Source organism: Pongo abelii, chromosome 10 (genome assembly GCF_028885655.2).
Source record: "Pongo abelii isolate AG06213 chromosome 10, NHGRI_mPonAbe1-v2.0_pri, whole genome shotgun sequence".
NCBI classification, from domain to species: Eukaryota; Metazoa; Chordata; class Mammalia; order Primates; family Hominidae; genus Pongo; species Pongo abelii.
In genome coordinates, this window is record NC_071995.2 from 70,085,623 (window position 1) to 70,109,774 (window position 24,152).

The following is a 24,152-nucleotide window of genomic DNA, read 5'->3' on the forward strand; positions in this document are numbered from 1 at the left end:
TGCAGAGGGAGTGAGAGGAGGGAGGCAAAAGGGCCCTTCAGTAGGGAAATGGGAATAGTAAATTTCTTTCCCATCAAGTGTTCTTTGACAAAGTCATACATCTCTTTAATTGTGACCTTAGCAAGAACTTCAGGTGCCTAATGCCAAAGATAAGAAGGGTTTTGCATAGAGTGCTTTTATAAATCACCAGGTGGCACCATTACATATTTTACTGGTGTGATTCTGTGTCTGTGGATTCGGTCCCTTCAAGCTTTTGCCACTGCCCATTTGGCTAGGCCAGAACTGCTGCGAGAATGTTGTACTACCAGTAGTGATCTGAAGATGGCAGCATTGGGCGACCTATCTCATTTTCCTAAGCGCACTCACTGCAGCTCGGGTCCACAGCGTGTTTGGATTTCAGATTGTCACTCAGACTTTCTTCTGCTTAATGACTGCATGTATGTAAATGCCTCTGCCATTCTTCCATAAAAGAGGTCTGAGCTATCATTTCTGTTTTGTTTTTTAATGATTATATGTAATTATATCCAAATAAAATATTTATAAATAATTACATGTCATTAATAGTATGTAAAATTTGGAATTCATGAACACCAGCTTTGATGAAAGATACCCTTCAATTTGGGAGGTGTTAGTCTTAGTATTATTATTTGTTTCTGTTTAAAAGACATTAGTGGCCAAGAATCTGCAATTTTCTTTTACAGGTGTTCTTACAAGTCTCAGCATATTTTTATTTTTTTGTTTTCTTGATAATAGGTAGGATTATTCATTTGGTAAATCTCTAGGGAATATATTATAGATCCACATCTGGAGAATTCTCTGAGGAAACCAAATTATATTTTCTTAAACGTTCATGAAGCAATTAGTTATCCTCAACTTCTGAAGGGTCTTCAAGGGGTCATCGAGTGCAACTCTAAGTAGGCTTTGCATTTAAAACCAGACTGTAGCAATGTGTGGTTGCCCCCTCCTCCTGATTAGTGATCATGCCCTATGCGTTCTGAGGTCTTCACCAGTATTGAAAACAGAAAGAGAAAAATTATCCTGAGCAAGTTTGTGATTCAAATTTTGCTAAGAACTTAATTTCAGATGCAACTTACCATTTCTCTTTATCTGTTAGCCACACATGGAGCTGCAAATAGAAAACTGTCTCAGACTAAAAGGTCTAATTCTCTAAACAGAATGGGCTGTAGAAACAGCATTTAGGGACCTTCCTTGGTTGAGGACAGCAGGAAACCAAAGGGAAAGGTAGATAGGGAATGAGCAGATGGCACTATGTAAGGCCAGAGTTTCTGGAAGGACTCCCAGATGAGGTCTGGGGCCAGAGAGCATTCTAAGTGATGGGAAGGAAGAGCACAGGGGCTCTTTTCCTCTGAGGTTGCTCTGATTCTAGAAGCACATTAACCAAAGACACACTGGGTGAGAGATTTAGCTTTGAATCTTTAGTTGAATTGATGCAGACCTACCTTTTAATTCCTACCTTAAACTAGGATGGTTTACCAAATCTGTGTGAAGACTGGCACACCAGATTTTTTCAGAGGCTCTCTTAGCGTATTTTGGTTCGGATCATAAATGTGACCATGAATTGTGTATGCATTGATTCAGCATAAAAAAATTAAACATGTGCTTAATAGGCTGACCCAAATGCTCCTGTAGCTGGCTCTGAATGTGTATTTTGGATGCTTTTGAATTTGACAGCACATTTTTTCCATGAGCTCTTCTATATTCAATGTTAAGGCTCCAAGGATTTCATGTCAGGTGTTGTAAGTGCAATATAAATTAGGAAAATCAGCCAAAGGCACACTAAGAAGATACTGTGACATTCTAGTTTTCCTCCATTTTAGACTTTTATTTCTCCATTATTTGGTTGTGAAGGAAAATTATGCATCTATTAATTTTTTATCTAGAAACTTTAAAATGTGACAGATGTTGATGTCAAACTCCTTAAAATCCTGAGCTCTAGATCTCTTAAATGTCACCATCTAGACTGCTCCTGGGTAAATCACTTCATCTTCCTCAACTTGAATTTTCCTTTTGGTGAAATAGGAGAGCTGAACGTCCAGGATACTTCCAAGCGTTTGTGCTATATTCTACGACTGTATGATTACTTCCCTTCATTGCACCCAGAATTACGCAAATTTTTTGGAGGATATACTTGAAGGCTGTATTTTAGCTTTTCAACATGTATTTACATTTTTTATCTTGGTTCTTCTCCTAAGGGCTCTGTGATATTTACTTCTCCCAATCCCCTGCCATCCCCAGCCCAAGTCATACTCGTGTTCACTGACCACTCTTGTGTGACACTGCCTACTAGCTGGTCTGTTTCCACTCACTTTTGCTCCCCTACAGTCTATTTTCCATGCAGTACCTCCATGACCTTTTGAAAGCTAAGTTAGTACATATCTTTCTCCTGCCTAAAACCCTCCAGCAACTTTCCATTGCTCTTGGAAATAAAAATCTATTCCTGCCTCAGCGTCTTTGCACTTGTTGTTCCCCCTTCTAGGAACATCATTTTCTCTATATCCTTGCACAACTGCCTTTTTAATTTCTTAATGAAAAGCTGCTTTTAAAGCTGTTTGCAGCTTAAACATTACCCCTTCACAGAAGCTGTCTCTGACTCTTTTTCTAAAATAGTCACATTCCCTGCTTAACATTTGACATATTATATGGTTTTGTTATATATAGAATGTATTCCACCTGACATTATCTGGCTATTGATTTTTGTTTTTGTTATTGCCTGTCTCATCCCAGTAGCATATATGGTTCATGGGATCACAGGCTTTGTTGCCTTGTTCATTGCGTATCCTTAGCATCTAGGGCAGAGTCTGGCATGTAATAGTTGCTCAAGAAGTATTTGTAGAATACGTGAATGAATGAATGGATGGATGTCACAGAATAGATGAATGAATGGATGGATCGATGTCACAGGCAGGAAAACTACAACCCTGGGATTGGAGTCACATAGCTAATTAGAAGCAGGGCTCAGACTAGAACTTGGATCCCTTTGTGTGTTTCTTCTTCCAGGTCATTCTGCCACATGCCAGCTTAACTTAGAGATCATTAATTCATTCACCATTTATTTATTAACCCAGTGCTTATTGAGCTCTTGTTATCTTTCAGACACTAGTCTAGATCAGTTGTTCTCAACCAAGGATGATGTTGTTCTCCTGGGAACATTGCCAATGTCTGAAGACATTTTTGGTTGTTACAAAGGGGGTGGGGATGCTACTGGCACCTAGTTAGTAGAAGCTAGAGATGCTGCTAAACATCCTACAATGTACAGGACAGACTCCCACAATTATGTAGCCTAAAATGTCAATAGTGCTGACTTTGGAAAACCTTGTCCTAAATGAACAGATTCCTGCTTTTGTGGAGTTTATAGTCTAGTGTTGGGGGATAGATGATAAGCAGCACATATCATGCATACGGAAATTGCAGTCTTTGTAAAAAAGTGTTTCATAGAAAGAATGAAAAGGTGGAACAGAGTAAGGAGGAGTGCTAGTAAGTGCTGTAGGTTGTGATGGAGGGTAGGAAGGGCTGTTATTTTATTTTATTTTATTTTTGAGACGGAGTTTTGCTCTTGTTGCACAGGCTGGAGTGCAATGGCACGAACTCAGCTCACTGCAACTTCCGTCTCCTGGGTTCAAATGATTCTCTTGCCTCAGTCTCCTGGGTAGCTAGGATTACAGGCGCACCACCATGCCCAGCTAATTTTTGTATTTTTAGTAGAGATGGGGTTTCACCATATTGGCCAGGCTGGTCTCGAACTCCTGACCTTAGGTGATCTGATCCCTTTGGCCTCCTAAAGTGCTGGGATTACAGGTGTGAGTCACCACGCCCGGTCTAGGGCTATAATTTTAGCCTCTTTGGGAGGTGAATCAGGAAAAAAAACTTTACTTCTGGAGGTTAAGCTCCATGACCTGGAAATGATCAGTCCTTTGGGTCCAGCTCAGTGCTGCAGAGCTTTGGAAAACTCAACTTCAGAGATCACCCTCACATCAAAAAAATATATAACCTTCCTGAACCAAGGGACATCTTAGCCTCCAAATAAAAATAGAGCAAACTGCCATGTGCTGGAAATAATTATTATTTTCTGCCCCTTTGCAGGAGTGTTTAAATTCTCTTTCTTAACACCTTCAGTGCTCTATCATCATTAATGCAGGACAGTGCTAATTTGATGGAATTTTTATTGCTTGTTGTCAGCATCTCACTTTTCTTTCAGAGCAAAAATAGTGTGAGTTCAGCCTCTCTCAACAGCACTGTGAGTTTTTTGTTTTTGTTTTTTTTTCTTCTTGTTGTGCAGAGATTTCTCTGTCTGTTTAGGTTGATTTCTTAAACCCAACAGAAGCAATTGAAGATATTAATGTCCTGGGGAAGTTGTAGTAGTTGATGCTGATAAAACTTGGGCCAATAAAGTGTGTGTGTGTGTGTGTATAACATCCACCCCACTGCTTTCCAATTTATATTAGATCACCTTACAGTTTTTTTTTTTGACTTCGTGATGGTGTGAAAGTGACATGCATTCAGTAGAAAACACTTCAAATTTGGAATTTCGATCTTTTCAACACTTTATTATGAAATAGGCTTTGTGTTAGATGATTTTGCTCAACTGTAGACTAATGTAAGTGTTCTGAGCACTGTTAAGGTAGGCTAGGCTAAACTAGGATGTTCAGCAGGTTAGATGTATTAAATGCATTTTCAACTTAGGATATTATTTTCAACTTATTGGGTTTATTGAAATGTAAACCTATTGTAAGTCGAGCAGCATGTACATACACAAATACATATATAAACCTACACGTGCATATACATATGCAAACATAGATATACATTTAAGATTTTACTAAAAAATTATATTAATATTGTGGTTTTGGTAATTTGGTAGTCATATAGAGGTACTTGCTTTCTTGGTTGCTCTCTTGTTTCCTTACCACAATTCTTTACCAAGCACTGGCACCAACAAATATTTGTTGAATAAATAAACAAACTGCCAAAAGCAGTTAGCGATTACTGGATTCCAACTTATTTTTCCACATTTGCATAAACTGATTTATGTCACAGAAACAAAATTTGGTAAATATATAGCATATTTTTATGGAGGTATCATTGTGATATATTTATTCATTTCTATATCTGTGTTTTTTGTTTTTAAAATTATTGCAGGGGATGTAATTTGACTCATAGGGCTTCTGAATTCAGGAAGCATAAGACTCTTAATAGTTAATACTTTTTTCATATACATTCAACCTAAGGAGAGAATGTTGAGCAAGAGAATAGATTTCAATAAGTGTTCTTGATTTAAATGTATTTAAATTGATAATATTGAAGAAATTATGCACAGCACACCATTTTGTTTTGGGTGCCGTTTTATCCTATCAAATAACTCATTGACCAGTTCACTGGATATGTGTTCATTTTTTTTCAGTGCTATTTCTTCACAATCGAGTTTGGCCTTTGCAAGCAAGAAGGGCAACTGCGGGCATATGGAGCAGGACTCCTTTCCTCCATTGGAGAATTAAAGGTATGAAGCTGTGAATGAAAATACCCTTCCCATGCAAACTGGTTCAAGGTCAGGGAAATTATTGATTTGTTTGTCTGAGCATTTCTACTCACAGATACTCCATAAGTATTTAACATAGAGGATCTGGCACCTTGGATGTGGGTGCCGACCTCACTTTTTGCACTTCTGAAACTGGGTCATGCCTTTCTGGGTTTGTGGTGTGACTCAAATGGATGAGCAGCCACATGTACAAATCAACAGCAATGACAAATGTATGACCAAATCTTGGGTAACAAATGGCTGGCCTAAATTTAGTGCTAAAAAGTGGGCCATGAGCTAACAGCGATCCTACTGATTGAAATTCACTTGCGAATGTGGCTTGGCTACTCTGATTTCCATCACCTCCCTGGCTCCTTTGGACTCCCCAGCATCTACTTCCTAAAAGGGAGTTTGATGTTGTTTCAGCTTCTTCAAAATTAATGTGCATTAAAACATGTGTGGACATAAACAATTTGGAAAAACAAACCAAACATGTATATTATCAGAGAGGTATCTATTATGTGTAATGATGCCTAAAGAATGTCATTTTTTTGTTTTAAAATACAATAAAATGGTCATTTTCTTTTCAGAAATGTTGAGACCTGGAGTATTCTGATAATTTAAATATTCTGGCCGTTTAAGAATTGCCATTTATACCATGGAGGGATAGCAAGTTTTGCTGAATTTTAAATGCAGTGTGATACACAATCTAGAATAGTACTGAAAATAATTAAATCTTTCTTTGACTATTCAGACTAAGGTCAGGATTGTGGATCATTCTTGAGTTTTTATTTTGAGCATTGATTATTCTTATGTAATATAAATGGGAAGTATATAGTTATTGGTACTTTTTGGCCATTTGCATTATTGAAAGATGCAAAGTAATTGTAGTCTTATTGAGTCTGGTCATTTTATAACTTCATTCATTCATTCCTCAAACATTTGGTTGAACACCTAGTGCCATGTACTATGGCAGTCACTGGGGATAAAAAGACAAGTAATAATGATGAAGAATAAGAAGAAAGGCCAGGTGGCTCCTGCTTGGAATCCCAGCACTTTGGGAGGCTGAGGCAGGCAGATCACCTGAGGTCAGGAGTTCAAGATCAGCCTGGCCAACGTGGTGAAACTCCATCTCTACAAAAATGCAAAAATTAGCAAGGCATGATGGTGGGTACCTGTAATCCCAGCTACTCAGGAGGCTGAGGCAAGAGAATCACTTGAACCTGGGAGGCAGAGGTTTCAGTGAGCCGAGATCACGCCACTGCATTCCAGCCTGGGAGCAGAGGAGACTCTGCCTCAAAAAAAAAAAAAAAAAAAAAAAAAAATAATGATAACAACCAGAACAAACATTTAAATAGACAATATTTATGGTGCTTTAGACATAATAACCCATGTAATGCTCATAAGAACCCAATGAGATAAGGGATATTTATATCACAGATGAGAAAACTGAGGCATAAAGACATTAAGGAACTTGCCTAAGATCACACAGTTAATAAGTGTTGATCTGGGCTCAAATCCCAGCCATCTAGGCTCTAGGATCTGAGCTCCTAACCACTAGGCTGCACTCCCTGGGATCCCTGCCATCAAAGAGTTTACAGTACATTTTAGTGCAAGAGATAAACAACCAATCACATAATACAAAAAGTGTGACAATGAAAGAAATGTGCCTGGCTCATATTAGGCCATGCCTGAGAAGCCTTTCTGTCAAGGGCCCTGCTGTCCATGCTGATTCTTGAGGAATGGAAAGGGTAAATAAGGAAAGGATAGGGTGCACCGATCTGTCAGTGGAGAGCCATGTGTGGACCCTCAAGATTCTAGTTGAAGCCTGGTCCATTGAAAGAATGGTCTGGGGTTCACTGGAATAGGGGATAATAATATTCAACCTAACAAAAACCTGATGACCTGATGTAATGTGGTAATTTTTTAAAAAACTAAATTCTCAACAAAGAATCTATTTGGTGTTAATCTTAGTGCAGTGGGCAAATCCCACAGCAACAGCATAATGCCATATCCCCAATAAAGGCATGCACTCTATAGAGTGTTTCTTGATTTCCCTGAACAAAAGAGTCAGAAAATGATGTAGCTCTTGAGCTGTGTCTATTTACATCCTCCTCAGACGGTTTATAAGTTACACCAGAAACAAAGGAAACAGATGTCTCTCATGGCCCTGACTTTCCACAGGGTCTTCTGGTCTGGTTAATGAAGCATGTATGGGCAGCACTAGGATGAATCTGTTGTTTTTGTTCCTACTGGTGTGGGCAGAATCATCTGGAAATGGAAATCAGCCAGAAATACGTACCAAGAAGGGCATTGTTCACAGAGTACCTTCTTGCTCTGGTCCATTACCTCTAGTCATTAACATTCTTCCATTCTCAAATTTCTATACCTCAACACCCCTGTGATTGCTACACCGGACCATTTTTACAATTCAGAAATACTTTCTATGTGAAATATCTTCTGATTTTTCACAGAAAATACGTAACATAAGATGATTTCCGTAGCATCTCTTCCCCCACATTCTCCTTGCCCTGCTTGTGAAAGTGCCCAGAGCCCTCTCAAAGCACTTCTGAGTACTTTTAACCTTTATTTGAATGAAAAAATGATAGTCCTGGACCCATGTAGGGGTAACTTTATTAATAGCGTTATCATAATTCCTGTGTAAACAAGCTTACAGTTTTGAGTGCAGTTACCTTTTGCAGTAAAATATTTTGTGCTGTTCCAACTGCAGTCCAAATGTAAGTCCCAGCTACTGGAGGGTTTTGGGGTCATCTTTGTAACTTTTTAGATTGGATTGCTGGAGGTTTTGGTGTCATCTTTATAACTTTTACATAAGTATCCACAATCACCTTCTCTTCTTAAACAGAACACATTCTATACTTTGTGCTATAGGGGGCTAAATTTTCCTGAGACATAGATGTTGTTCTTTAGAGCTGGGCAAGTACTTCCAAGTGGTATACCTATAGTTCAGACAACTTTCATTTTTTCCTCTTATTTTTTGACAATACTTATTCTTTTTGAAGATAGAAACAAAATAAACATGGAAAAGCTTGTAAAAGTTAGCATAAATCTTATAACCATAAACACTACTTTTTCCACCACAGCAATGGTTGCCCCTCTCTTATTCTAATGATCTGTTCTGTGATGTACTTACAGGAATGCCAAAAAGTGCATTTGGGTGGGGCTTTTCCATACCTTTCATCACTGTGGAGAACAATTAACAATGAGCTGAGTCACCTGGAACACTGACTTTAAAGAAAAGGTTGAAAGTAGGATAATTGCCTTACCCACAGTCTAGCTTGTGTCTTTCCTTTCACACTTTTTCTCTTTATCCCGAGTTGATCTAACCGTATGTCTGTCATTTTTTGATATATTATTTGCTTGCTTATTCATTTATTTTGTTCAACAAACACAAAATTGATGGTCCAAGATTTCAAGAACTTGGAATGTAGTAGGGAAATTCTAAGAAAGTGATGATACGGATCTTTGTTGAGTCCAATTCTCTTGGAGAAGTGACAGTAAAGTTTGTTCACTTTAGGTGGTGAGGAAATGATTGCTAGTCAATGAACCGGCTGAGTTTTATATCAAAAAGTTAACCCATCTCAAAAGCAAAAGGCAATTTCTACTCCTTTTTCATGAGTAAGGGTAAGGTCTAGATATTTATATCTTTCAGGCCAGAGATTAGATTTTTTTTTTTTTTTTTTTAGCATCCACCCCATAGTAGTTGCTGACATATTACATATAAACACATCTGTTTTGCTCTTTGGGTTTTGAAAAAGCTGATGGTTTAAAGAAATTTACTTATTATTTTTTGGCTTTAATTTTAGGATATCTTGCATGGCAAATTTATTGTGTTGCCTTGATATAGCTATTAATCAGCATTCTCAGAATAGCTTTATATTTATTACAAGCAATTTGTATTTATTACCACTTGCAGCAACTCTGGAGGTGGTCAGAATTAGTGCTAGTCTGTATAGAAGAGGCCCAAGGGCCTTGCAGGTTCTCTGATGTCATCTGTTTGGTCAGTGGTGTGACTAGAGTTAAGGACTCGCTGCTGCTGAGCTCTCACATGTTTATCCTGTTCAGATGGCTTTCAAGTCCCTTCCTCCTGCTCTTTCTTCTCATGAAGTTAGCGGTGTTGGTAATGACAGAGTAAATGCTGGACGTTGGGAGCTGGAAACTCTGTCTTTGGTTTTTGTGGAAGGATTGCTTGAAGGTGGAGGTTGTTTCCTCGACCCTGCAGCTTATTCAAATTGGTGAAGCCTAATTGCTAATTTAAAAAAGTGTAATGCATCATTGCCTAATTTGGCAATGGGGATATAGATGTCACATTGTGCTTGTTTAGCAGGATGAGCCTTTGAGGGAGGCTCAAAAATATTATATACACACATAATGCATTTATACATACACGTATGTATATATTTGTTGTTCTTTTGATGTGGGAAAAGATGATTGTGGTGTGAGTGTAGAGTGTTTGCAAATTCTTATTCAGAATCTAGGGCCCAAACTATTCACAAACCTGACTTCACACTTGAGTTTTTTTTTTTTTTTCCAACTTTAACCAGTCCTAATATAGATAGTGAGGATCACAGGGTTTGCATCTAGAATAGTCGAGATAATAACTGTCATTGCAAAAGCAGGTGTCTAGGAAGAAGGAAGATTTTAAACTGATGAACCCAGGGCAGGCAGCATCATAGTCTAGGACCTGAAAGCCTGAGAGCTGGGGCCGTTTAATTCTCTATAGGTTTCAGACCCCTGAGGGAGAAGGGCTGCGCAAATGGTGGAAAGTGTGACTGAACACATATGTACACAAAGCATCATCTCTGGACTGAATTAGTGACGATAACTAAATATACTGAGCACTTCCCATGCCAGGCACTTTGCATCCATTACCTCATTTAATTTTGACCACAACCCCAGGTTATAGATATGACTATTAGTATTTCCATTTTCCAGATGAATACTCAAATAGGCTTACAGAGGTAAAGTAATTTGCCCAAGGACACGTAGTTAGGTAGAGATGGAGTCAGATTTAAACCTCAATTCTTAACTGTAAAGACCTGTATTCTTAACCATAAAGACCTGTATTTTTAATTACCTTATAGTATTGTCTACTAATAGTTGGATTCTGGGAAATTTTTGATATTGAAAAGAAATTTTTATATTCAAAAAGCTGGAATGGCAAATAAGTCTTAACTTGTGCACCAAAGTCAATTCATTGGTAGTAGCCGCCTCTGTGGAGAAGGGTGGGAAGTCCATCCGCAGGCCCAGTGGGAAAGGCTGCTATGGTCAATTTATTGTGGCTGGTGTGGAGGGAGGTAAAGGTGATATGAGTGCTGTGTACTTGCAGCCTGTTAAAATTATATTTCAAGAAGAGTCTTAGAATTCATCTAGGTCAATCTTTTCAGTTTATCAAAGATAAAGCTGCAGCCCAACATGGGGTAGTTTCATTCATTTGATATTATACGTCTAGCCTCTGGGGACAGCTACATTTAGAACCCAAGTCTCCTGGTTCCCAGCTCTGTGCCCTTGTCTCTAGCACTATGGGTAAATCCAAAATAGTCCTTTTAGAGGGTATTCTGATGAGAGAAGGTGACTCTCAAGCATTCCTGTACTTTAAAAATGGCTTAAAAGTAAAAGATTGTCAACCGGATTCTGTCAGCACTATAAAGCTTCTCTCTGCAGGAAGTTGGATTAATTCTTGCAAACTTCAGGATATCAGACTACTAACATTTCAAGATGGAATCGCTGCAGAGTTCCCTGGGGACATCAAGTAGTTTGGTTCAGTGTTTACAGAGAATCCACTCTGGACACAGAGAAGAGGGTACAATAGCTGCTCCCCAAAACTGAGGGGGGTAGAGAGAGACCTGGATAGAAAATGAGAAGCAAACTCAGTCAGACTTCTCCATTGGGCAATAGAAGTTGGAATCAAAGACATGGATCTATTTTATACCCCTTGGGACACACTGTAGTATTCAGAGATAGGAGACTTCATGGGCTGCATGGATGTTCCTGGAACTCAGCACAGAGTCAGCTCATGGTCAGGTAAATGAGGCAATTTATATGGGTGATCATTCCTTCATTTGTTGGCTTCATTCACTGGCTGCTCCCCCATCTCCAGGTTCTTGTCATTCTCCAGGCTAATCCATGGGTACCATTATTACCCCCATATTCATTAACAGCCAAACAGCAGCACTGGTCCCATACTCCATGGGTGGAAAGGTCTCCAGTAGGTAACCAGCATATCACACGCATAGCAGGCTCCTGATGGTAGGCTGCGTTTTTGAGAACTTAAGACAATTAACTTCCAGTTTTTCCTTTAAAAATTACATTGGTCAAGTGTGATCTATATTGCCTAATGGCCTGCCTCAAATTACAAGTGTGTGAACCCACTGGTTTTTCTTGAAGTCTGGGGTAGAGCACCGTATGCTCTGGGCCTTTTCTTGATCTACTTTAATGCTTTTTAGCTGTTAAAATGACTAAATAAGTATCTGGCTATCCAGTGGAATTGTCACAAAATGATTTTTTTTCCAAAACCACACTGATTTCAGTCTCTGTCATTGCATACACACCTCTGGAGGCATCCTCTATACATAGTGACTGCTAAGGTTGCTAATGTCTTATAGAAGCAATGGAGACACAAACAGATGAGTTTCACTTCTTTCTTGTGCTTGTCCTTGACCCAGTGAAATGTCTTTAGCTTAGCAAGGATGTCCCAAGGGAGCCATGGCTTTAATGTTCTTACAGCCTGTTCTGCTACCACTCTGGCCATGCCCCTGAATGCAGGGATGAGAGAGTAGGAAGACTAAACACATTGAGCCAGACACAGTCCTTTCCATATGTACTGATGGATGAACGGACTGTTAAAACAACATAGTACGTTAAATGTAACCAGAGTGTATGGAGGCAAAGAAAGCTAATTCGAATTCTGAAAATCATGGCAAGCCAATAGGAAGCCAATTTTTTGCAGAGGAGCAACAGCTTTCATAAAGGGACATTTTGTTTCTTGAAACTGTGAATATGTTTCTAAAATTGTGGACAGAATTATTGGTCATGTGGAACCCAAATCCCTTGATGTTCACTGCCCTGCATTGAATCTAGCACAAATGCATTTGCAAGCGTAGTGACCTTCTGCTTATAATGAAGTTGTTCTGTGGGCCAAAAAAAATGAGTTCACGCTGAGAGGCCCTCTGCATTCTGTGATTCATATATGTGTTTATCTGGACAACGGAATTTTGCAGGAAAGCAAATCACATGCAGGGTGCCCTTTCTCTTACATGTCAGTCTTTTGGTTCTCAATTGCATTTTCAAACTTAGGGAACCACAGACTTCTTCATGGAGGGCTGCAAATCATTCCATGCAGTTTGAAATTGTTGGAGGAATGCATGAAGAATGTTGAACAGGAAAGGGTTTTCAGAATTTCTCCAGGAAACCTTAGCTGTTAGAGACTGAGAAGGTAGAAAAGTATAATGGGTGGAATCCAGAGGCTGGGATAGAGATTGTCTTCAGAATCTTCCCGCCTAAAACCCTCATTTACAGTTGAGGAAATGGAGGCACAGGGAGGATGAATGATTGCTGAGGTTACCCAGTTAGACCTGGACTAAAGCCCCAGTTTTCCAACTCTCAGTTCACGGCAGTTTCTGCTACCCCATTTTTTCTCTCTGCCTCTCTCTCCCAACTAATCCCCCTTAAATTAAGAAAAAGAATCAAGAGGAGTATTTCTCAATATGTAGCTCACAACCACTTATGTTGGAGTCACCTTGGATGCCTTTAAAATGAAGATTTCTAGGTTTCATCCAGACCTGCTAAATGAAATTGAGACCCTGGATATCTGCATTTTCACAAGCTCCTCAGTGATTCTTATGCACATTGCATTTTTAGAACCATCAATCTAGGGTCTATAAATAGGCAGCACATGGCAGGAAATGACCACTAACTTTTAACATCACTGAATTTATCTTGAGAATATAGTCATTCATTGTTCCCTGCTGTTCTTAGTGCCAGTCATGTAGTGAGCTGAACGGAGCTAATGATGGTTCAAAGAGTAATTACACCAGCTTTCCTGTTTTTCTAATACCTGCTCTTGGCATAACTCTGACTATTAATATTAGCTCCTTTTTTCCTCAAGTGGCAATATTTATCTACTGTATATTGCTCTGCTGTACTTGGTGGAAGGTAAATGGATGCTTTGTAAGTATCCTCAAATATACAGGCCCACTCCAGACTCTGTTGATACACAGTACCTGGCTTCAAAATATCTCACCATGAGTCGACAAATAGTTTAGTCAGAGCCCCAATTACCTCTCCACGCAGATAATTATTACTTCTGCCATTTAAGTGAAATTTTAGTACATTGCTTATAGCAATAAATTTAGGAGCACATTTATGCTGTCCCTGCTTCTATTCATAGCATAGATTTAAAATCCCATTTCTGTGGGGGAATAGCTCCAAACTGTCCTTCAGTATGAATTTGGCTGGTAATAAATTAAATAATACCACAATCTCATTTTCTCCCACAGTACCTAGTATACTTAAAAAAACAAAACAAACAAACAAAATCCTAGTGTTCAATTTACCCTGCACACAGGAGAGTTCTATATTTCATGACAGACTAGTAACTGAGCAGCTCTGTAGGATTACCGAGCTATCAAATGTGTTGTAAAAATGTGATGTCATGGCACTTCGGAAGTCTCATTACAGAGTTTAACAGGTTTTGTGGTATATTTTGCAGCATGCCCTTTCTGACAAGGCATGTGTGAAAGCCTTTGACCCAAAGACAACTTGCTTACAGGAATGCCTTATCACCACCTTCCAGGAAGCCTACTTTGTTTCAGAAAGTTTTGAAGAAGCCAAAGAAAAGATGAGGTAAACTTTTTTTTTCTCCTAGCTAGAGAAAATAACTTTTTATTTTTCTGTCTCTATTCCTTCCTTTTATCTATCTCTTGTACCAATGAGGGTTGATCACATCTCTTTCTATTTCTGTTTATTCTGCAGGGACTTTGCAAAGTCAATTACACGTCCCTTCTCAGTATACTTCAATCCCTACACACAGAGTATTGAAATTCTGAAAGACACCAGAAGTATTGAAAATGTGGTGCAGGACCTTCGCAGCGACTTGAACACAGTGTGTGATGCCTTAAACAAAATGAACCAATATCTGGGGATTTGATGCCTGGAACCGATGTTGTTGTCAGCATGATCTTTTTGGGGCTTAGCAGCAATTCAGTCAATGTCATATAACACAAATAACCTTCTGTGTCATGGCTTGGCTAATAAGCATGCAATTCTGTATATCTATACCATCTTGTAACTCACTGTGTTAATATATAAAGCACCGTAAGAAATCCAATGGCAGATAACCACTCATTGTATGAAATAATGTAATATGTTTAAACATCTTAAAAAGATTTGACATTCCTGCTTAGTGTCCTTAACCAAACTGCATCTACTTAAAATTTGTAACAAGTAGCCCTCTTATGAGTCTAATTTATGCCCTTTTCTTTTTCAGATCTAAGCCTTTCCTCTGTGTTCATTAGATAAAATGAAAAAAAGCAGTGAAGCTGTTTCCATTTTCAATAATATCAGTGTTTTCACGCATTATTTGAGATAAACCTAGAATTGTAGGAAACTTCCCAACACAATAACAAAGGTTCAATATTCTATTTCAAAAATTGTTGAGGTAACACAGCAGTTGGAATGATTTTTAGGTTGAGTATTTACACAATGCAAGAAAACACCTTTTTACAAATGGAATTATGTAGGTTGCATTGACCTTGTAGAACCTGAGTTATGACAAGCTTCCTGAAGTATTTTGGAAGATAGTACTTCTGGAAAGGACATTAGGAAAGACTAAACAGTGGACAATCAATCTTGGGACTGTGAATTTTATGCTGGAATAAAGTAAATTATCATGTTCAGGTGTTTAAACAATTTTTTTCTGGTCAGAGGAGAATAAAATCACAGAGCTATAAAAATCATCTTTGATTTCAGAGATGTGGAAATTGAGTCACAAAGAAGTTGTGATTTGCCTGAAGCAGTACAGTGAGTTGTACACTAACATTCACAGTCCATTGCACTTTCCTTTTGTTTTGCTGATAAATTCATCCCAGTGTGTGCATGTGTTTCTGTGTCATCCGAGATGGGAAACTTCATCTTTGTGTGTGCATGTGTTAATATGTCGTTGGAGATAGGAAATAATGCCTATCCAAACTAATGTTTATCAGTAAATAGAACTTCGTTTGTGGTCAAGGGTTGCCAACTGTATATATGTTGTTTCCCCTCACAGCTGCAAATCAGGCCAATTCTATGGAAGGTTTTCCACTTTCCTAAAGTTTGGGCAACTTTGGGTAAACAGTAGTGATGCAGCACAAAGTTTTGGTGGTCTTTGCAGTAAAAGATGAAATTAAGTGGTTAAGTGAACAAATAGAAAACTGCTGAGAGTGAATGAATTTCTTTGGATTCCCTCACTGAACATCACTACTGTTCTTCTGATTCTGCATTTGGTAGTAGGGAACACTGGACTGGGGAAGGAGGGGGCAAGAAAAACTAGAGAAAAAAATGACAAAATAACTTTTAGCAATTTAAAATATTTACTTGAGCAATTTCCAAAGATGTTCTTTTAGTAAGAAATTATGTATAATTTTAAACTAATTCATACTCTTATATGGAGCCCACTAAGGGTCAGAAATCTCTGGACTAAATATATTCAGGAAGAACATGAGAAAGGGCTAAAAGATACATCAGGGAGAGATCAAACTAAAATGAAAACCCAGAGGTTTGAATATTGGTTGTCTTAATGATTGAGGATCTTTTGTCTCTGAAGCATTCTCAGAACAACTGAATTTTGAGAAATAATTTGGTGGATAGAATGTGAAAGTCACAAAATATAAATGCTATTCCAGGTGAAGGGAATAGTGCCTTGAAAAATTGGTGGTGGAGAAATGAGGAACAAGCTAAACCAAATTTAAAAGATCTAGATTGATCAAGCAGTCATATATTTTGATAGTTTCATAGATCCATAAATATATAGCTTCTTATATCTTGCTTTGCTAGCTTTAGATGATCCTGAATAAATTACTTATAAATTAGAATCCAGAATCATAATCCAGAATAGCATATCCACAAATTTTCAGAACTGGTTGCTGAATTTTCTCAGAGAAGAAAATTGGCTAAGAAATGCTCAATGTCTGCCTTCGGTGTTGTTTTCATAATTTGGTACTGCTTTAGACACAAGTCCTAGAGTCCTGTCATATATATTCATTAAAAAACCCCTACAAGTAGCCATCAAGCTTTCCACTTCTAGTCCCATGAGATTAGAGCTTCTTAATTAAGTATACTTGAGAGAGAATTATATTTAATTGTAAACAAATTCCCTCAACAAAAAAAATAGCATTTGAGGTGTCTTCTGCTTGGCTTGTAGTGGAATCCAGTTTTCTAATATGTGCAAAAGTCTATCTTGTTTCAAAAATAAAAGAGTTGCAAAGTAAATGGGCTTTCCCACAGAGCTTATATAGGTATCATACAAAGAAGTGGAATTACTTGATTCTTTTTAGATTTGTTCTCCATTTGGAATAGCAGTAACCGTGGTTTTCCCCCTATGAAATAATGGAATCATGGTTTTCATTTGTTGTGAGCATTTAACATGCAAATGCCATTACAGCTAATGGTGGGAAAAATCCTATAAAATTTAATAGCCATCATAGGAAAAGTGTTGGCAGAAAAATTCCCTGTAAGGAAATAGTGTAACAAAATAATCACAGCCAGCTCCTTGTCATATTTGATACCTGCTCAGTGTAACCATTTATCTCAATTATGCTTCATGACTTACAGCTAAATTAAATAGATCCAAGGGCAATTATAAATTTAAAGACACTTGCTCACTGTCATCTCACTGTGAGTTGTTACTTTATTATGGCTTTGCTGCTGACTTCTGTAATCAGCCAATCAGAAATCAACACAAAATTCCTGGCAGGACCGGGGTGCTTACGCATCACACTTTGCAAAAGATAGCCAAAATCTGATTAGTCCAGTTTTATTCTTGAAGCATTTTAGTCTATTATGAGTTAGAATAAGGCATACAGTATATTCTTGAATGTTCATTTTATTTGGCATAATAAAAGCATAATAGACTATAAATTATACCTTTTAAGAGTGGAAAAATTTGAACTGAAATTTCTTCTTCTTTTTTTTTTCTTCCACATTAGTGGTGAAAGTTGTGAGACTTGGGTTTCTGACTTAGTCTCATTTATTTACTGTGTAATTTACAAATGATGCTTTATGGGCATGATATATCTGTGCTTGTCTTGCTTGCTTATAGTAAATGGGCCTGAGCCTAATGATTGTGAAGTATTCCAACATTTACCAACATGAAAAGTCTACAATGAAAAACTGTGCTTTAACGTGAAATTGAATAGAAATACAGAGTTTCATTTTCAAATGGAGTCATGGCTCGCATCACCTCATTTTCTTCATTCGAGGAGGAAAACATTAACACAAGATGTAGTTGTCCTCCAATTCATTTGATCTAATTTTCAACTTCTAAAGAATCAAGTCTTGATGTTTATTCTCATGAACTTGTCTTACTTATAATGAAGAAGAAAGCAGTCCAGAGTTTTCTGGTGTGTCGGAGGTTTTTTCTTTCCTTTTGGGAAATGATTCTTATGCAAATTGTCATGTTCTGGGGAGAGTCAATGGAATTAACAATGGGAGACTGTTTCTTGTAATATTAGATTTGCAAATGTTTGAAATAAAACCAGTTCCAGAACATAAAATGGTGGTTCTTTATAATGCGACTTGGAGTTTCAAAACATTCATCCAGTTTCTTGGAACATGTCAGGCACAATATCAGCATTGTTTTAGACACTGAGGATGTAGTGATGAATAAAGCAGAGGAGGTTTATACCCACTTTGAACCTACATTCTAGAGGGAGATACAGGCAAAACAAAACAAGACAAAAAACAGATGAGTTGAAATCACAGCAAGTTCTATGAAGAAAATAATCACAATGATTTGATAAAGAGAAATGGGGAGATGGTGTCGGGGGACTCTAAAGGCCTTTCTGAGCAGGTGGCATTTGACCAAGAACCAGGGATGAGATGGAGCCAGGCCTGAAGAGGGCCATGGTTAGCGTGTTCTCAGAAGAGGGAACAAGAAGGACCAAAGACTCCAAATCCAAATTGGGTTTATGTGTTTGAGGAAGAGACAGATTGTCAGTGGGTGGAATGGAATTATATGAGGGCAGCATGGAAGACAAGGATGAGATAATAGTACAGCGTTCCACAAGAGGTCAGGAGCACTCTCCGTGCAGCGGAAGGTCACTGGAGGGATGTAAGGAAGACTGTGACAAGATCTGATTTACGTTTTTAAGAGCTTACTCAGGCTGCTCTGTGGAAAGGGAGTGTAGTGGGGTTAAAGGGTGGGTGTGGGAATAAAAGTAGAAGCAGGAAACCAATTAGGAGGCCATTGCAATGTTGGGGATCTGCAAAGTCAATATCTTACTTGATCATGGTGGATGTTATTAAAAATAGTTGTAATTAAATAAGTTACAAAGTTAAGAGGGTGGGCGCCATCAGGTGAAAAACAGAGAAACTGGAATGATCTGTACCTGGGTTGATTCTCATTTGGCTGGAAGAGAAGGCATCCAAACATATCCTGTGTCTTTCACAAATACTTAAAGCTTCCTTTGACAAACATCATGTGAAACTTTCTCTGGCCAGCTTTTAAGGGAAAGAAAGCTACACTGAAAAGCAAATGCATTTGTTTTTCTTGTGACTCACAGATATTGACAACAGAAGCAAAAATGACACAGAAAATGAGGTATTATTGGTGAATGTTGGTGGTGCTGATGTATAGGGTAATTCAGGAAAAAAAACCTCTCTTACCTCCAGGCAAACTGAATAGTTGTGTTCACTGTTCACTCTGCTATTTCTGTGGGAATAAGCCATATAAACGTTAGTGGATTAGTGAAGTCTATTTCCACTCTTATCTCTGCCTCCCATCTCCCCAAATGCATAGTTCAGATATTCCAGAAAAGGTTCACCTGCTGTGATTTTGTCCTCTTTCCAAGAAGGATGGGTCTGGTGCAGCAGCTGGAAGTATATTTCCTTCTTTGGGAAGATTGCAGTGAGCCTGATGTTCAACCCAGGGGCATCTGTGGTTATGGTGCCTGCAAACAGCATTCTCATAATCCAGTCTGGATACAGTTTTTATAATTGAACAACAAAGACATCTGACAGATGTGGGCAGGGTAATTTGAAAGCTAGATGGCATAAAGAAATCAAGTTCATTTTCTGTCAAAATCAAATCTTTAAAAAACGGTACAAAACTAGTCATTAGTTTACAGGTTGAGAAAGATAATATTAATTACAGCTAGGTGGGAGGAAGTTCCTGGTCCCTCCTTCACTTCTAGATCTCTTGGAGTCTCCTTGCTTTTTAGCTTGTTCATTTACATGGAACTAGCAAGATTGCTGATTCAGTAGGTCTATTATTCCCAAAGGTTTGCAAACCACTGAACACATCTAATGTACAGCTTGCCCAATTTTAGCAAACAGCCAACTTCACAGACGCTAATGAGGCCAATTATTGGCAAGTGAATTTGAAGTGGAGAACACATTAGATTTGCCACTATAGCAGTTATTTGTTTATCAGGATTGATTGAGGCAAACTTTCTTTTGATCATTACATCTGATTGATCACTGCACATGGCATTATGAAAGAATGAGGTTTCCAAGTTAGATAGCTACTTGTAAGAAAAATCTCTACCTTGCAAAGGCAGAACATGTTTCCCTATCCATTTCAGTGTGAAAGCCTAGCCATTAAATTGGAATAGATCCTAATTAGTCTCCTTGCAAATCTCTAAAACTTTTTGGTCTTTCCTGTTGAGCAGAACTTAAAAGAAGCCTAAATTTCTCCCTTGCCCACGTAGAGTCAATATCAAAGAAAATAACTTGCACGGTAATACAGCTGAAAATGAGTGCAGACATAGCAATCCTGATTTGAAGTGGCATTGGAAAGTATAATTTGATTCACCCAGCCAAATGATTACTGCAAGTACAGATCATCAGCATGGCCCACTCCAGGACATTTGAATTGGTGATGAGCTGACAGCTAATTGCCAGACTGAGTCTGCCTCTTGAGCTTCTGCCTGAGAACAGAGGGAAAAAACCCCATAGCTCCTACAAACTCCTAACCTGGACAGAGGCTATTTTTCCATATTGGAAATATGTCTTTTAGGATGATTGTCTCTCTGATCATACCGACCAGCTGTTGTTAGCCCAGTATCCATACCTTCATTGTCCTGTAATTGCACCATAGTTTTCCTTTTGTGAATCCTGTCCCTGGCTCTTATTCCTTACCTTGGGTGGGGCTGATTCCACTTCTCAGTTCTAGGGGTGGGCTTATGACCAATGTTTAATCAGTGAGCTATTATATTCTTCTGGTCACAATGATTGGTTCATAGGTAGGCCAGGACCTGGGTTGGGCCAATTAAAGCCAAACTCTGGACTTTTCTGAAACCATTGAGAAAGAGGTGTGCTGCTTTCTTCTGTAATTGTAAGGTGGTAGAAAGTGAGTCTGGAACTTCCATGGACCACCAAATAGAGAATACAAGGCCAAGAGTAAAAGATAGAGACAGTGTTTTACAATTTTTTTTTTTTTTTGAGACGGAGTCTCGCTCTCCAGCCCAGGCTGGAGTGCAGTGGTTTGATCTCGGCTCACTGCAAGCTCTGCCTCCCAGGTTCACGCCATTCTCCTGCCTCGGCCTCCCGAGTAGCTGGGACTGCAGGCACCCGCCACCATGCCTGGCTAATTTTTTTTGTATTTTTAATAGAGACAGGGTTTCACCGTGTTAGCCACAATGGTCTCAATCTTCTGACCTTGTGATCCGCCCGCCTCGGCCTCTCAAAGTGCTGGGATTACAGGCGTGAGCCACTGCGCCTGGCCGAGACAGTGTCTTTGGCCTGGCTGTCAAGCTCATGACATTGTCAAGCTCACAGATTTAGCTGTGCATGTAGCTAGATGTACCTTCAGACTTTCTAGGTCCATGAGCTAATAAATGACCCCTCCTCTCTGCTCTCATTTTCCTGCATGCTGTCACTGGCATCAAAAAAGTGCTAACATTCATGATGAAAGCAAGAGAGAAGGGGTAGAGGATTCTAGATTTGCTTTCTTCACACTTTTCCAGTTGGTTCTGGGAATCATAACTTCCTGAAGAAGTACAGGCAAACCTCAGCTATATTGTGGGTTTGGTTCCAGACCACTGCAATCAAACAAATATAGCAATAAAGTGAGTCACACAAATTTTTTTTGTATTTTCAATGTACGTAAAAGTTATATTTATACTACACTGTAGTCTAGTAAGTATGCAATAGCATTATGTCTAAAAATGTAGATATCATAATTAAAAATACTTTATTGCTAACAGATGCTAACAGTCATCTAAGCCTTCAGTGAATCATAATCTTTTTGCTGGTGGAAGGTCTTGCCTTGATTTTGATGGCTGCTGACTGATCAGGGTGGTGGTTACTGAAGGTTGGGGTGGCTGTGGCAAGTTCTTAAAATAAGACAACCATAAAGTTTGCCATATTGATTGACTTTTCCTTTTATGAAATATTTCTCTGTAGCATACAATGCTGTTTATAGCATTTTACCCATGGTAGAACTTCTTTTAGAATTGGAGTCAATACTCTTCAACCTTGCTCTTGATTTAAGAATTATGTTTATGAAATATTCTAAATCCTTTGTTGTCATTTCAATAGTTCATAGCGTATTCACCAAGAGTCAGTTCCATCTCAAGAAAACACTTGCTTTGCTCATCCGTCAAATGCAGTTCCTCATCTGTTCAAGTTTTATCATGAGTTTGCAGCAATGTAGTTACATCCTAAGACTCTACTTCTAATTCTAATTCTCTTGTTATTTCCACCACTTCTGAAGTTGCTTCCTCCACTGGAGTCTTGAACCCCTAAAAAGTCATCCATGAGGGCTGGAATCAACTTCTTCCATACTTCTCTTAATGTTGATATTTTGACCTCCTCCTATAAATCAGAAATACACTAATGACATCTAAAATACTAAATCCTTTCCAGGTTTTCATTTACTTTGACCAGATCTATCTGATAAATCACAATCTATGGCAGCAATAGTCTTATGAAATGTGTGTCTTAAATAATGACTTAAAAGTCAAAATTACTACTTGATCCATGGGCTGCAGAATGAATGTTATATTAGCCGGCCTGAAAGCAATATTATTCCCTTGTATGTCTTCATCAGAGCTCTTGGGTAACCAGGTACATTGTCAATGATCAGTAGTATTTTGAAAGGAGTCTCTTTTTCTGAACAGTAGTTCTCAACAATAGGCTTAAAATATTCAGTAAACAATGCTATAAATAAATGCTCTTTCATCTAGATTTTGTTACATTTCTAGAGCACAGGTAGAGTAGAATTAGCATGAGTCTTAAGGGCCCTAGGATTTTTTTGCTGTGGTTAATGAGCGTTAGCTTCATCTTAACAGTCACCAGCTGCATAACAAAAGAGTCAGCTTGTCTTTTGAAGCTTTGACTTCTCCTCTCTAGCTGTGAAAGTCCTACGTGGAATTGTCTTCTGATAGAAGGCTATTTTGTCTACATGAAAAATCTGTGGTTTGGTGTAGCAAACTTCATCCATAATCCTGGCTAGATCTGTATAACTTTGCTGCAGTTTCTCCCTCAGCACTTGCTGCTTCACCTTGCACTTTGATATGATGGTGATGGCTCCTTTCCTTATATCTCATGAACTAACTTCTAGCTTCATATTTTTCTTCTGCACCTTCCTTACTTCATTCAGCCTCAAAAGAATTGAACAGAGTTAGGACCTTGCTCTGGATTAGGCTCTGGCTTAAGGGAATATTGTGGCTGGTTTAGTCTTCTATCCAGACCACTCACACTTTCTGCATACCAGCAATAAGGCTGTTTAACTTTCCTATCATTTGTGTGTTCACTAGAGTAGAACTTTCAATTTCCTTCAAGAATATTTTCTTTGCATTCCGTACTTGGTTAACTGGTACAAGAAGTTCAGCTTTTGGGCTATCTTGGTTTTTGATATGCCTTCCTCACTAAGCATAATAATTTCTAGCTTTTAATTGAAAGTGAGAGATGTGTGACTCTTTCTTTCACTTGAACACTTAGAGGTCATTGTAGGGATATTAATTGACCTAATTTCAATATTGTTTTGTCTCAGCAAATAGTAGGTTTGAGGATAGGGGGAGAAATGGGAGAATGGTTGATTGGTGGGGAAGTCAGAGCACATATAACATTTATTGATTTAATTTATCTTATATAGGTGTGATTCATGGCACCCCCAAACAATTACAATGCTAACACCAAAGATCACTGGTCAGAGATCACCATAACATATAATAATAATAAAAACGTTTGAAAGATTGCAAGAACCATCAAGATGTGACACAGAGACCGAAAGTGAAGACATATTGTTGGAAAAATGGTGCTGATAGGTTTGCTCGATGTAGGGTTGCCACAAACCTTCAATTTCTAAAAAATGCAGTATTTGTGAAGTGTAATAAAGTGAAGTGCAATGAAACATGGTGTGTCTGTACTATTTGTGTCTTTTTGTCCTTCCTATGCTACC

The 24,152-nt window shown here is 38.4% G+C and overlaps 1 protein-coding gene across 1 annotated transcript in view; it reads left to right on the top strand.

Moving 5' to 3' along the window:
- TPH2 (tryptophan hydroxylase 2) overlaps nucleotides 1-17,652 on the top strand; it is a 101,810-nt gene extending 84,158 nt beyond the window's left edge. The window contains exons 9-11 of the mRNA XM_002823521.4: nucleotides 5,420-5,515; nucleotides 14,265-14,398; nucleotides 14,528-17,652. Of these exons, the coding sequence (XP_002823567.1) occupies nucleotides 5,420-5,515; nucleotides 14,265-14,398; nucleotides 14,528-14,702 (405 nt within the window). The 3' untranslated portion in view covers nucleotides 14,703-17,652. The remainder of the gene's footprint in view (nucleotides 1-5,419; nucleotides 5,516-14,264; nucleotides 14,399-14,527) is intronic.
- Nucleotides 17,653-24,152: the final 6,500 nt, after the last annotated feature.